This window comes from Erigeron canadensis, chromosome 1 (assembly GCF_010389155.1).
Source record: "Erigeron canadensis isolate Cc75 chromosome 1, C_canadensis_v1, whole genome shotgun sequence".
Lineage (NCBI taxonomy): Eukaryota > Viridiplantae > Streptophyta > Magnoliopsida > Asterales > Asteraceae > Erigeron > Erigeron canadensis.
Genome location: NC_057761.1, coordinates 51,686,950 through 51,701,971, shown reverse-complemented (window position 1 = coordinate 51,701,971; position 15,022 = coordinate 51,686,950). Strand labels below are relative to the sequence as shown.

The 15,022-nt window shown below is 32.8% G+C and overlaps 2 protein-coding genes across 2 annotated transcripts; both read left to right on the top strand.

Moving 5' to 3' along the window:
* Window positions 1-6,234: 6,234 nt before the first annotated feature.
* Window positions 6,235-12,211, top strand: LOC122606729 (aldehyde dehydrogenase 22A1). Its single transcript, XM_043779591.1, has 14 exons — window positions 6,235-6,543; window positions 7,641-7,681; window positions 7,839-7,931; window positions 8,175-8,302; window positions 8,423-8,545; window positions 8,745-8,898; window positions 8,987-9,090; window positions 9,209-9,287; window positions 9,371-9,466; window positions 9,543-9,680; window positions 9,882-10,097; window positions 10,412-10,603; window positions 10,857-11,000; window positions 11,874-12,211. The coding sequence occupies exons 1-14, from the start codon at window positions 6,432-6,434 to the stop codon at window positions 12,024-12,026; spliced, it is 1,773 nt and encodes a 590-aa protein (XP_043635526.1). The 5' UTR covers window positions 6,235-6,431; the 3' UTR covers window positions 12,027-12,211.
* A 1,017-nt stretch (window positions 12,212-13,228) lies between these two features.
* Window positions 13,229-14,778, top strand: LOC122585466 (inactive protein RESTRICTED TEV MOVEMENT 1-like). The gene is made up of 4 exons (XM_043757593.1): window positions 13,229-13,274; window positions 13,368-13,440; window positions 13,901-14,098; window positions 14,245-14,778. The coding sequence occupies exons 3-4, from the start codon at window positions 13,907-13,909 to the stop codon at window positions 14,632-14,634; spliced, it is 582 nt and encodes a 193-aa protein (XP_043613528.1). The 5' UTR covers window positions 13,229-13,274; window positions 13,368-13,440; window positions 13,901-13,906; the 3' UTR covers window positions 14,635-14,778.
* Window positions 14,779-15,022: the final 244 nt, after the last annotated feature.

Below are 15,022 nucleotides of genomic sequence, written 5' to 3'. Positions count from 1 at the left end.
ATTCTTCTCTTTTATGTTGATAAGTTAATTTAAAAGCATAAACATGCAAATATAAAAAATACCAATAACTTGGGAGTTGATGTAGGAAAAAAACCACAAGCTATGCTTTATAGTTTATAATAAGGTTTAAATTAAAATTTTGAACCTTATTCACCTTAATTGAAGTTTATCAGTTATATTTATAAAATCTATGATCAGTTTGGTTTGAAATATGAATTATCCTATACCATACGTTTTTATCTTAATTCGATAACTCTAGAAATTGTTAGTATTAATATTGATATCTATGTAATTTAATGATATTAAAATATAAAAGAATGAAGATGTTAATCTTATATTATTATTAAATATTAAGTCAATGATGACTAGTCTAATTGGTCAGAGGCATCCCAGATTTTACCCAAGATCTTGAGTTTGATCCTTAGGGATGGCAAGTCTTGGGGTTTTTTCCCCGAATACTTGTAACGGCTCATGGTCAACATCTCGTTGTCTAGGGTACGTACAAGGCTTCACCATTATACGGTTAAGTTTTCCCGATATCGCATACCGACTGAATGTTCGGAAAAAAAATATTAATATTAATATTATCATATTATGCCAATTAAGAATTAAATGTGACATTTAAATAACAACTATTTATCAACAATTAACAAGTAAGCAAAAATCTTACTTGAAAGCTAAATGATAATGTCACCTACCTAAAAGCATATCCTCTCTTAGTTATATAGAGAGATATGGTCATGAGTTCAAAAATAAAATTAAAAAAAAAAAGAGAAAAATTATACTTGTCATATTTTAAAATTTTAAAATATTATCAAACTATTTATTAATAAGATATATTTTCTTTTTCTTATTCAAATTATAAGTTACAAACATCGGTATTACAAAGGGTACCCAATTTACCACCATAATATTCAGTAGCAAATATTATTATCAATCTATCATATTAAACATTAAAATATTTTTACTGTAACAATTAAATTAAATTGTATACTATATTAATAAAATCCATAAAAAAAAATTTAATAAAAATTAAACTAAATTTGTTGTTTAAAAAAATAATAATAATAAATCAAATTAAAATAAAAAAAGGCATAATCCTCAATATCTTTTATGTACCTTTAATCAGATTTTGTAAATCTGATCTAATCAAGTACAATAAAGATTAACAAGATAATGTTTCCATTCACCCTGGTGTGGAGCCGAATTCAATCACCAATATTTACATATTGTATATTTGTATTTACTTGTACAAAAGCTTCATTTACAACGTTCGCCTAATCATTGGGCCCAATATATTTCTCAATTTTTCGTTTGGGCCTATTGGACCAAACATGTTCATCATTTGTATAAATAGGCCAAATGAGCCATGTGTGTTCGTCTTTCACTCGATTGGGCCATGTTTGTTATCCCAAACGATGTATTGAGAAACATATTGGGCTCATTAGGCCCAATTATTAGACGAACACTATAAACTAAAGCTTTTGATATTTGCTTATTATTAAACCCACATATTAGCCCAACCATTCTTTTGTTGTTGTTGTCGTTGTTGTTGTTGTTGTTGTTGTTGTTGTTATACCTTAATATATTCGAGTAAGTTGTCATTATCATTTTCCATTAAAAACTATTTTCCATCTAACTTGTTATTCCTAATTTGCTCTTTAGATATATATTCGAGAAGTTACAAGAGATGAGTTGTTCTAATTTGCCTCTGTTAACAAGAAAAAAGTGATAATGATGATGGAATTCGTATTAATACTATAGCAATTGTCGTCTGGTCTTACTTTTAGTTTGTGATTAGTGATCGAGAGATATGTAATGAGGGGTCTATTTTGAGAACGATATTCAAGTTTGAGTAAAGGAGTGAGTTTTAATAGTTTGAGAGAGATTCGGTTAATAAGAAAGCAAAGATGGGTTGAGAATACAAGGTAAGTAGTGTCCACTAGAAATGTCAAACAAACAATAAAATACTAATAATTTAAACAAAATGGATGGTTTATTAACTAATATTGTTATATTTATAGTCGTTTGAAAAGTAATTGAAAAATAATCAAATGTGTCGACGAAAAAAACATAAAGATCTTTGAGCTCTCATATCATAACGGTCAAATAAAGTCAAATGAAGATAAGGTTAGTTAAGGCAAAAAAAATGGCCAAACAAAACCCTAGCTAATACTCCCCTTCCTCCCCATTTTCACATACTCATCCTCTCAATTCTCCCTCTCTAGCCGGCTGTCCGCCCCTCCTCTCTCTCTCTCTCTCTATAACTTTTCTTCAAGATTTGGTAAGGTTCTTTTACAGATCTATGAAAATAAGCAAAATTTAACACAAATCTTTATGAAAAATGTATTATATATGTATATATGTCTTTGGATCTATCGATTTAAAAGGGAAATGAAATGGATTTCACAAAAACTATAAGAAACCCAAAAATATATGTTTTTAATCACTAGATTGGGTGGGTTGAGGGTAAGATCTGCTCGGTTTTTCCTCTTATTCTTTCTTGCGAATAAGACACATTTCATATGTACAAAAAACCAGTTTGGGTCTCGTTTTAAAAATCGGTTTGGGTGATAAACTCTCATATTTTTCTTTATTTCTTTTTAGATCTTGGTAAGAGATTGCCATTAAAAATCAGTTTATACGACAAAACTTATATTTATATGCTCGAAAATCTCAAAAAATCGAAACTATATGTATAAATAATCGAAAAACAACTTAGATGTAATTAGATCTAGTCAAAGCAGGTCGAGTTCTTTGTGTTACATGTTGTTCTTCACGATTCAGATTTATATCTAGGGATCTTTTATGATTTTTGCGGGGTTTTTTTATTAAATCTATCATATACTTGTGTATATTTACTACACTTTGTTTTTATCTTTTCGAGTATAATGGTTTTTTTTCTTCTAAGTATTCATATATATGTTTCAACACAAAGTATGTATTTTTTTTAGCTTAATTTCCGTTTTTTTTTCTTCTTGAAGTTTGTTATTCATGTTATATATTTGTGATATATTTGATTTTTAGGTTTTGATAAATATATGGTTATGTTTTATGTTTTGTTTCAAATCTTGATTACCATAGTTAAGTGATAAGAAAAAGAAATGGAAAATTGTATTAGTTGTATGGAATATTATTATGTGCGAGGTTTAATTTGATTATTAGATATTTATTTCCTTTTTTTCTTTTTTTATGAGATTCGAAAAATGGATATCAGGAATGTTTATTTAAAAAAAATTATTTTGGAAATCCGTCGGCAATCCGTAGTTAAACATATTTCAGAAATTTGTCACGGAAAAATTTCCCGTCGGTAATATTTTCCTTATTTTAGTACTTAAAAAGTTAATTTTTTTCCATTGATTTTGTACATAATATATATATATATATATATATATATATATATATATATAAAAACATTAAATGGTAACATATTTTTCACAACAGCTAAAGCTACATGTACAATTTTTAAATAATCATAAACATATACATCCAATTTGATAGACACCGCATAAGGAAACTTTGTACATAATGTCTTGAAATTAATTTTCTTATGTTCCTCGACGAGGATGAGAACGAGGATGGATATTATTATATTTTGAAGCAATACTTTAATTACTATTTCATTGTTATATAGAAGCAAGAGGACGAATGGACATTTGGGTTTATATTGATGTTAGAGATCAAATGAATAGATAAGTAAACTATCAAAGGTCTAAAGCTGTCATGAATTTTAATCCACAATTGGGCGATCATTCAAATTTTGTAAGGATTAAAAGGACTAGCCACATCATGAGTTCACCGGATTGGGAGTTGCAATGTCCTATATATATGAGGTTTCCGGAGAAAAAGCATTAATTCGTATGAGAAATACATTAACTCCGGGAAATTTTATGAACGTTTGCCGAGAACTCAACGATTTCAAAACTTCGGGGGGATGAACTTGCACCGACTGAGGGATGAGATCGAACAACTTCCCTCGAAGCCTAATTACCTAGGATGTAAGGAGCTCGTTAAAGGGTTTTTTTTTCCCGATATCCTGCCAATATCTTACTTCTCTAAAACAATGTTAATGTTTTCATAAAATATGGTTGTTTTTGAAAGTTAAGCACCTCACCACATATAAACTTTCAGGCTTATTTTGGAGCAGGCAAGTATGGGTACGACTTTTAGCGGCTCGCCTTTGAGCCAGACGAATTATGTTTGGCGGATTATATAAGGACCGTGGATGTAGAAGTTTTGGGAACGTATTGGTTTGACATTTTGAGATAATGATATTAATTTTATAAAACTTCTTTAAAGTACCTCTATATATTTATATTTTAAAAATTGTAGGGGCATAATTGAAGGCATCAAACACATCCACAAACTGAATTGATTTCACGGGGATATTAACCCATGGAATACCCTCTATTACGGATGTATCTTCAAATTTAGGGGATTCAAGGATTGGTCGGAGTTGACATCAATCCTTAAATGTCTAACGGATGTATCTTCAAATGTCAACTCTGACCAATCCTTAAATCCCACAAATTCGAAGATATCATTTGTAATATAGGTATTCCAGGGATTACTATCCCCGTGAGATAAATTCAATTTGTGGATGTGTTTGATGCCTTCAATTACAATTTTCAAAATGTAAATATATAGATATACTTTAAATTTTTATTATAAAATTAATACTATTTACCTCAAAATGTCTAACCAATACGTTCCAAAAAATTTCACATCCACATTCCTCATATAATCCACCAAACATAATGTGGTTGGCTTAAAGGCGAGTCGGTAGCAATTGTGTCTGCTGCAAAAAAAAGCCTGAATGTTTTCATGCGGCGAGGTGCTCAACTTTCGAAGATTTTCTGATGACATTAATGTTGTTTTGGAGAAGTAATATAATGGAAGGGTCTCGGAAATATATCTTTTAATGAGCTCCTTACATCCTAGGTAAATAGGCTTCGAGGGAAGTTGTTTGATCTCATCTGTCAATCGGTGCAAGTTCATGTCCATCAATGACGCACCCCATGAAGTTTTGAAATCGTTTAGTTCTCGGTATACATTCATAACATTTTCCGGAGTTAATGTATTTCTCACACGAATGAATGCTTTTTTTTTAATGGGAAACCTCAACTACAGAATAGTGCAACTCCTAATCCGGTGAAAGCACGATGTGGCTCGTCCTTTTAATCTCCACAAAATTTGAAGGATCGCCCAATTATGGATTAAACTTCATGACAGCTCCAGATCTTTGATATTTCACTTCTTTATTTATTTGATCCAAATCATTCAAAATGTTGTATCTCACAAACCGTAAATCGTTGGATGAAAAAAAAATTATGGGTTGTTCTAAAATTTCGTCCTCTTTCATTAGAGATGCAATTCGATATACTTTTGACGACTTTTTAATTTTCGTTTTTTATTTTCCTTGTACTTGTGTACCTACATATGTGTAGAATCTTTGTTTTTACATGTAAATTACAGTAGTAAATAACCATCTGTACACAACAATGAAGGTTAAAGGCACGTCTCGTCAATCCATGGAGAAGCCATGGTGGCCAAGGGCGGGGCCCATCATTCCATGGCGGAGCCATAGCGGTTAAGAGCGGAGCCCGTTAGGTAGATCACCAATCACCGATCACCCCTTATAACTTATCACCCTTTATGACCTATTACTATGACCTATCACCCTCGATGACCTATCACCCCCACCAGCTTTAGTTTATGAATTTCCTTAAGGGCGAAGCCCGTTCCAAATCACAATGTTCGTTCAACTTACACATGTTTAGGTTATGTGTAAGTATCAAAAAGAAAACGAAAATTAGAAAGTCGTCAAAAGTATATCGAATTGCATCTTTAATGAAAAAGGACAAAATTTTAAGACTACTCATACTTTTTTTTTTCATCTAACGATTTACGGTTTGTGACATAAAACATTTGAATGATTTGGATGAATTTACATATTTTATAGAAGATAGAGAAAATAGGAGAAAATGAATGGTCAGGAATTATTCTCGCGTTCTTTTTTATTTGTGAGTTTTCAATAGCTCAAAAATCGTGACTTGAAATTCTCAAAAGAAATTCACTTAAAAAAATAAATAGAAAATAAAAAATAAAGGTGGTATGGAATATGGATCTAGTAATAGTGGCATGATGGTAAAAAAGGAGAGAAAACCAGGGTATTAGTTAGTAAACAGGTTTACAAAGAGTCACATTTCTTCCTTCTTTTCTTGCTTGCTACATAGTGAAGAAGAATCTATTCTTTTTCCCTTACACACATCAAAACAACAAAAACCCACCCTCCCAAAAACCCCCTCCATATATTCAATTCAATGTCAACAAGAAATAATAATAAAACTTGTTCCAGTTTCTCCACTACTCATTGATAGATATTAATAAATAATAATCAGTTGTTTAAAAAAATAATCGGAAGATCAGAAATGGGGTTAGTGTGGGCGGTGATGGTGATTGCATTTGCATTTGTGATTTGTAAATTTTTACTGATGCTCATTCCTTCTAATGTTCCTTCTATCGATGTTGATACTTCTGATGGTACACTTTCTGTTTCTTTTTTTTTTTAAGCTCTACTTAAGATCACTGTATAACTATCATTATTTGTTATTTCTATATGTAGTTATTTATATATATACACATATATATACAGTTGGTTGATTAATAATTGATTGATATAAAATGCATGCATCTGGCGTGTAGATATATGTGTGTTTTTTGGATGATTTTAACAATAGATTCTGTTTTTTTTTTTTTTTTTTTGACATTCCTATTTTATGACTTTACTTTTCAAATATTGGATTTATATTAAGAATGATGGCACAAGGGGAAGGGTCACATTTTTATATTTATGTTTATTTTTGGGAATTGTTATGTTCCGCTAGGTTAGAACCTTTCGACCTCGAATTTGGGAATCTCGATTGGTGGTGTTAGGATCTTAAAGTATGAAAGGACGGTAAATTATTTATATAACACTAGCTTGATGTTTGCATAAACCGGGGGTGACAAATAGTTTATAGCGGTCACCATTTGTTCTGATAGTGATTGGTTGTTAGAAATGTAACAAAATAGTAAAAAATGTTTAGTTTGAAAAGTTTGTATGTTTGATTGTGAGAGCCATATCACGTGCCACTTTATATGAGATGGAATACCAATGCAACTAATAAGAAGCATAAACAAGCTTAGTAAGACATATCAGTAGATCTTTTCTCGAGTTGAGTTCAGTAGAATGAAGTCACAATGTGTATCTTGGAAGAACCGATGGACTTGTAGGCATCCATATACATTTTCTAACATCTCATAGAGTGAATGGCAGAAAAGATAACACGGTACACAAGCTCACTTTCCATTAGAAAGCACATCACACTCTTTTTTAGGGGGTAAAAAGGTTTTTTCAGTTCATAATAGCCACACCACGCTTCATGAATCATACTTTTTCAATATATGTCTATGTAAATTGGCCTTAGTATTTGAATTGGTATGTACTTATTCTGCGCTTGCCATATCCTTTTGATTTCCCATTGGCTATGTGTAAACCTAAATAAGTGTTTTTTATATATATTTTATAATGTAGATGATCCCTTTTGATGTATGTTTTTTGAATCTCTAACATGTTACATGTATTGGATTTATAACAGTTATAGATGATGGGCAACCAAAAGAGAATAGCTTCATTTATGTAAGTTCCTTCTTAAGAGCTCTTGACATTGCACAACCAATGTAAATTGTATTTTGAAGAATAACTATGATCCTTCAAGTTAATTTACATTCAGTTTCTGTGAGTTCTTAAGATATGAAACTCTTACTGTTCACCTTTTTGAATTTTTATATCATAGATACCCTCAAGAAGACAAACTGACAAAGTCCAATGCTATGAGCCTGCAACGATGAAGTATCTAGGGTACTCTCCTGCACTGAAGGCTGATGAGGTTAGACTTTAGAGAAGAGCATCTTTAGCAATGAGTATGTAGCATCTTGGATGGCTGTTACATATTGTAGGACTTTGAGAATCGTGAATGTCATCATTATTGCCTTTTCGTAGTATAAATCCGAGCCTTGGGCTATAGTTTTTCATTTTTAGCAAGTGCTGTAACTGTTGATATTAAACATGTATTCCCCTGCATGCTTAATTAGCTATATAACTGTTGCAATGATCACCCAAATATGCTCAGGTCAAGGAGCGAGTGGCACAGGTTAGGAAATCTCAGAAAGTGTGGGCAAAGAGTAGCTTCAAGCAAAGGCGTCAGTTCTTGCGTATACTTTTGAAGTACATTATTGAACATCAAGAGCTTATATGCGAGTAAGGAATCTTTTTAAAATGTATGATGAATGGGTTATAATTTCACTTTTGAGCATACCATCTTTTGTACTAGCTAAGCTCCAGATTTTTCAAGTGAGGGTAACTTATTTTTATATATAGAATCTCATCACGTGATACTGGAAAGACAATGGTGGATGCATCAATGGGAGAAATAATGACAACGTGTGAGAAGATTACATGGCTTCTTGCAGAGGGTGAGAGGTGGCTAAAGCCAGAATACAGGTATTACATTTTCTCTCTTCACATTTAGTATATATGATAGGGATTAGTAGCCTTTGTGTATCAATAAGCTAAACAATCATCACAATCGTCATTTCCATGTCTACTTCAATTCAATGGCTTGCTGAGTTTTGTAATAACTAAGAAAGTTTGTAATAATATAACTGAAGATCGATTATGCTTGTATTTTGGTATTTCTTAGATCGTGTGGAAGATCAATGCTTCACAAGACATCCAGGGTGGAATTTTATCCCCTTGGTGTAGTTGGAGCTATAGTATCATGGAACTATCCGTTTCACAACTTATTTAATCCAGTTTTGGCAGCTGTATTCTCTGGTAACGGCATAGTCGTGAAGGTACTTGGTTCAAGGATGAAAGTATTTACCTCTGAAAAGAGAATCTCGTACTTCGCCTGAAGTGAAATGATCTTATCGGCTTTTGCAGGTTTCTGAACATGCAAGCTGGTCTGGATGTTTCTATGTGCGGATTCTACAAAGTGCCCTTGCAGCTGTAGGAGCTCCTGAAAATCTTGTTGAAGTAATTACTGGGTAAGCCTCAGCTGACAAAATGATATATGTTGGATCACTATGTTTCGTAGAATGTTATGGTTTTTAATCTTAGTATGTGTTGCCTTGGGAAATTATAATATACAGTTTTTTTTGCCAGGTTTGCTGAGACTGGAGAAGCATTGGTGTCCTCGGTTGACAAAATGATATTTGTTGGATCTCCAGGTGTTGGTAAAATGGTATGATTTCTAATCTTAGTAAGTGTCCGGAAATCATATACAATATTTTTGAGGTGTTCTGTGACTAGTATCTGTAAATGCAGATAATGAGAAAGGCTGCTGACACATTGATACCCGTGACACTTGAGCTTGGTGGAAAAGATCCATTTATTGTGTGTGAAGATGTGGATGTGCCTCATGTATGAGTGAATGACTTCAGGTCTATATTATGATGGTATCATCAATAGTTTAATAGTTACTTCACGTTGAATATAGGTTGCACAAGTTGCTGTTAGAGCTGCTTTACAATCAAGTGGACAGAATTGTGCCGGGGCAGAGAGATTTTATGTTCACAAGGATGTCTATTCTGCATTTGTAGCTGCAGTAGTCAAGATCGTTAAATCTGTTACAGCTGTACGTATTCTCCTATGCTCTGTCTAGTTTATATGAATATAAGTTGCACAAGTTGCTGTTACAGCTGTTTAATAGCTTGTCAGAACTGAATCTAATGATCTATGAAGCATGCTTAATTAATACATTCTGATCAACTTTTCTCATGTTTCCTTTTAGTTTAGCTTTATTTTAAATCAGAGTTAACACAACTAGTTTATACAGGGTCCACCCCAGTCTGGAAAGTATGACATGGGTGCCATTTGCATGCAAGATCATTCTGAAAGGCTTCAAAGCCTCATAAATGATGCTTTAGACAAAGGAGCTGAGATTGTTGGTGGAGGGAGCGTGAGAAATATTAGTGAAGGGGCTGTTGATCAGTACTTCCCTGCTACCGTCATTGTGAACGTCAACCACCAGATGAGGTTGATGCAAGAGGAAGTAAGTAACACGGCTTCTTAACTTATCATTTTTAGACGGAAAATTATGAAAGGTTAGGTAAAGCATGCAGTACCTATCTTAGGTAAAGCAGGGGGGATTATGTAAAATTCAGGGGGAGGTTATGTAAATTTCAAGGGGGGGGGGGGGGGGGGGCTATGTATGTTTATCAAATTCAAATGTTTAATTTGTAACTTCTTTAAAGTGACAGTACCTAAGCTTAGGTAAAGTCTGCAGTACGGATAATTTTCCCTTTATTTATATGTTTAAAAGTTTGGTTTCGACTTCATTTTTTCATTTTGTAATTACATGTGTAGGCTTTTGGACCAATCATGCCAATAATGAAGTTTAGCTCTGATGAGGAGGCTATTATGCTAGCAAATGACTCAAAATATGGGCTTGGGTGTGCTGTTTTTTCTGGCAGTCAGCGTCGTGCCAGAGCCATAGCGTCACAATTACATTGTGGAGTTGCTGCTATTAATGACTTTGCTTCCAATTACATGTGTCAGGTATATTTATATTTATGGAAACGTAGTTTTTGCGATTTTAAGGTACTTGTTTTAGTTATCTGCCTATCCGGTGTTATCTTCTGTTCTAGCCTGTTATTGAATGAAGATTTCACTTGCATCTTGGCTGGTTTTACTCCTAACTCTACTAGACTTGAGCAGATGTAACCAAAAGTAACTGATGTAAAAATCGAATCTGTACTATTCAAAGGTAGTTTACATCTTATTTTAATGGATGTTTTTTCTTTAACGACAGTCTCTCCCCTTTGGTGGTGTGAAAGACAGTGGATTTGGACGGTTTGCTGGCATTGAAGGGTTGCGTGCTTGCTGTCTTGTGAAATCAGTAGTGGAGGATAGATGGTGGCCTTTGGTTAAAACCAAAATTCCAAAGCCGATCCAGGTAATACTTTGCTATTCAAATGCTCTTAGTTCTTCCTAGCAAGAGATTTACAGTTGGCAATTTTAGTCCATTTACTTAATGTGTCGATTCAGGTGATGTTTTATCATTTATGATCAACTTAAAAATTAGCTCAATTTAGAAAACAATGCAGATGGGTTGAATGAGTAATGGCTTGAAAGTGATTCAAAGTGTTTTAATATGCATCAAACCTCATAAACCTTTTTATATTAGAAGTTGGATAGGAATCATGTTTGACACAGTTTATATGGGCTAATAGATACCACCTTACTTTCTATGCTTTGATGGTTTAGCCTTTTCAATTTTTATTCTTCGTATACTCACGTATATAACCAATCAACTTCCATTGTTTTATCGGTTTTTGAGAATTTCCTGGAGGAAAAAATGTTATAGTTCTCATGGGATGCTTTTCAGATTTAGAAAAGCATCTTATCTGAAAGAAATGTTGAATAAAGATAGCACATCATGTTAATATGTTATATTCCTTTTTTGTGTCGGAGTAGATATTAGAGAGATGACAGGATGGGCCAGTCAAAACGGGGTTGGGTTAAAGCGGGACATAATGGGCTGACCTGGAAACGTTAGTCTATTCATGATTTTATTTTTCATATAGTTAATTACTTAATTATGATTACAGAAACAAGATTATTACATTAATAGTATAAATCATTCTTTGGGTGAATTAAAACAATTCAACATGTTTGACCAGATTACATTTTAGCTAAAAGTTCTATTTGACCTATTTAATATGTCTGACAGTGACCCATTCATAAGTTTAATGAATAGAAAATGCAATGTCTACTAGCTGGGTAAAAGCTTATGTGGGAACTAACTTCTTTTCTACTCGAACTCTAGTATCCCGTTGCAGAAAACTGCTTCGAGTTTCAGCAGTCACTTGTGGAGGCTCTCTATGGACTCAATGTATGGGACCGACTGCGAGCTCTGGTTAATGTCGTGAAAATGCTGACAGAGCGGAATTCCCCAGTTAACACTAAGAGAAGTGACTGAATCATCTGTCTTGTTTGTGACAATTATTTTTTTGGATATGAACTCTAGTGCCTCATTACTTCTGCCCTAGACATTGGTTGTCCCTTTTACTTTTACGTAGAATCAAATTGGAATGTTCTGTTTAGCAAAAACGATACATGAAAATCTTTTGATTTCTGGATGTATAAAGAAGTTGGAAATCGTAACTTCTGTTTTAGGCTATCTATTTCAGCCATATTGTTTCAATCATAGTATTTTTAGCAAATTGTCATTTTTACAACAAAAAAAAATACCCTTTTCTATCCTGAATTAAGGGAAAGGTAAGTTATGTTGTGCCACACAGCACCTAGTCACCTATCATAGATTTCATATGCTGTGCTCATTGTGTAGATTTTTTCTAAAAAAAGGTAAGTTATGGAATACTACGGTTTCCATTCAAAAAAAATTAGTAATACAATGGTTAAAGTGACATGAAGGCTGGATTGGAATCCATGATCTCTGTTTTATATTGCATTGCTGTTGTCAAGCTACTATCTTGAAAGTGTTGGGTGTTAGATTTTGTTATTTTCTTTAAAGTTTGATTTTTATATTTGACAATTTATATAAATTATCTGACAATAACAATCAAGATCTTAATAACCTTACATGTCACTTTGATCTTATATTGTTTTCCATGGTTTTGATCATCTTGAGTTCTGTACTTCTGTTTCCACAAGTGGCGAATTCTTATCAGTTCGTCACTCTCTTGGACCCTGGTGGCCTGGTATGTCATATTGTCGTATAGTTACATGTAACGTTTGATTATTCATCAGAGTTTTTATGGCTTTCATGGTTAAGTTCGGAGAAATGGAATGATTTTTAACGAATTTGGTTCAATAAACCGTTAGGGCAGTAGTTACATCATATACCTGATTGATTTTCAATATATATTCGGACCTAGTCTTGATTAGAAGAAAAGAAAGGAACAATTATTTAAATAGAAAGAAAAAAACAAAAGGTAAAAATAAAATTCCCACATGATAATATACATTTTAATTATCTAATGTCTGTCATTTCTTATTTTGAATATTATCAAAGGATATTTAGGAAGAATAACCATATTTTTTTTCTTTAGTTACCTAATTAAGTGTCCTTTCTATCTTACAACCTCTTTTAGTTTAATTGATAGAATCTACCAACTTGTCTACTAAGGTCATTTGGTTATGCCTTTCTCCTTTCACAAGTTGATGGTCTTCCGCGTTTACTTTTCGTATGGCCAAATATTTTTGTGTAAGAATCACATCTCTTATTGAATACAATATTAACAAATAAAAAGTTGAGATTACACCAAGTATAGAGCTATATATATTTTATGTTTAACAGATATTTGAATCAGAAGTCAACAGTCCCAAAGATTCAGCATTCGCACCAATCGCCTCTAATATCCGGAGTTCAGGTAAACCAATTTCCATATAATTTCGATTCTTGTAGTTTGTAGTTCAGATAAACATTCAGCATTCGCACCAATCGCCTCTAATTTCATTAAATCTGTATACGACATTCAGCATACCATTTACTTTAAAATGTAATGTGTTCCAAGGTTTTTTCTTATGATCTTATTTTCTAGATACATGAAACCAAAAAGTCTATTATCGATCGTTTGATATTTTTACGTTGTATTGTTACAAAATAAATAACCATGTATTTCTTAAATTTGCAGTTTTATGATCAAAGTTTTCGATTTATCATCATCTCACTTTGTTATAATTCGGCCTAGCTAGCTATAGTTAATTTTTTATTGTGATTATAGTTTCCTGTACATGTGCACGTTATCATCTAAAAAAGAAAATCGCTAACAACTTAATTAGCTTACTCTCTTTAATTATCTCTTTATGGTATATTTCTCATTGTCGAAGGGAAAAATGATGAAACTGAATCCGAAACGGATGAAAGGAGATGCTTGGGACGAAGGTGGGAAGTCCGGAATAGTGCAAATTCTGATTTCACATGAAGAAGGAAAGATAAATTCGTTCCAATTTGCATATGTTGATCAAAAAGGGGACGTGCGTCATTCAGAAATCCATGGACAACTCAATGGTTGGAAATTTAATATTGTGAGTATTTAGAGTATTACCATCCCTATGTCTAAAAGAAACTAATCTATTATAAGTAAACATTTGATACCAATATATAATTATAATGCTTTTTACTCTAATTAACCTGATAAAAGAGTACGTTTTGTGCATATCTGGTAAAACAGGTAACATTTGATTACCCATCAGAATTTTTAACATCAATGAGTGGTTTATATGACTACCAAGGTCTTGTTACAATTGCTTTTGGAAGCAATAAACGCATGTATGGACCATTTGGAATGACCAAAAAAACCGGTGATCCTCCTGAATTTGCAGCTCTAGCCCCATCTACTTATGATAAATTCAACTATGAATTCGGACCAGGGGCTTTCTTTGCAGGATTTCATGGAAGTGTTCTCAGCTCGTCCGTGAATGCCATTGGAATCTACATTAACCCCATAACATCACTTGCTCAAGTCAAACCTGTCGATTCGCATATCAACGAACAAGAACCCAACGAGGAACAGGTTGAATCCAATCCCATTGACTCGCTTTCCGAACTCAACATCAAATAACATGAACAAATTAGCGTTTGTTGCAAGTGATAATGAGTGATTAGGCTTGTAAGATTTCGTAGCTGTTATGAATAATGTATGGCATATTGGCATGTATGTATGGACAAGTTATGTTCAAATTTATATGACTGTTTATTTTATATATTTATGTTCTATCGAAATGCTCTTTTTATATTCCAAAGACCATATATGGGTGACCAAGTGTACCAATTTCGAATAAAAATGTTAAGCAAGTTTCATTATTATCACTTTCTTCTGCCATCGGCCCATTTATTTAATAGCCCAAAGGACCTTATATGAAGAATTTGGGGGACAATAAAATTACACACTAACGGTGAATGACCGTTTCTCACTTGGATTGAGATTCCCTAAACTTAATATCAATTTT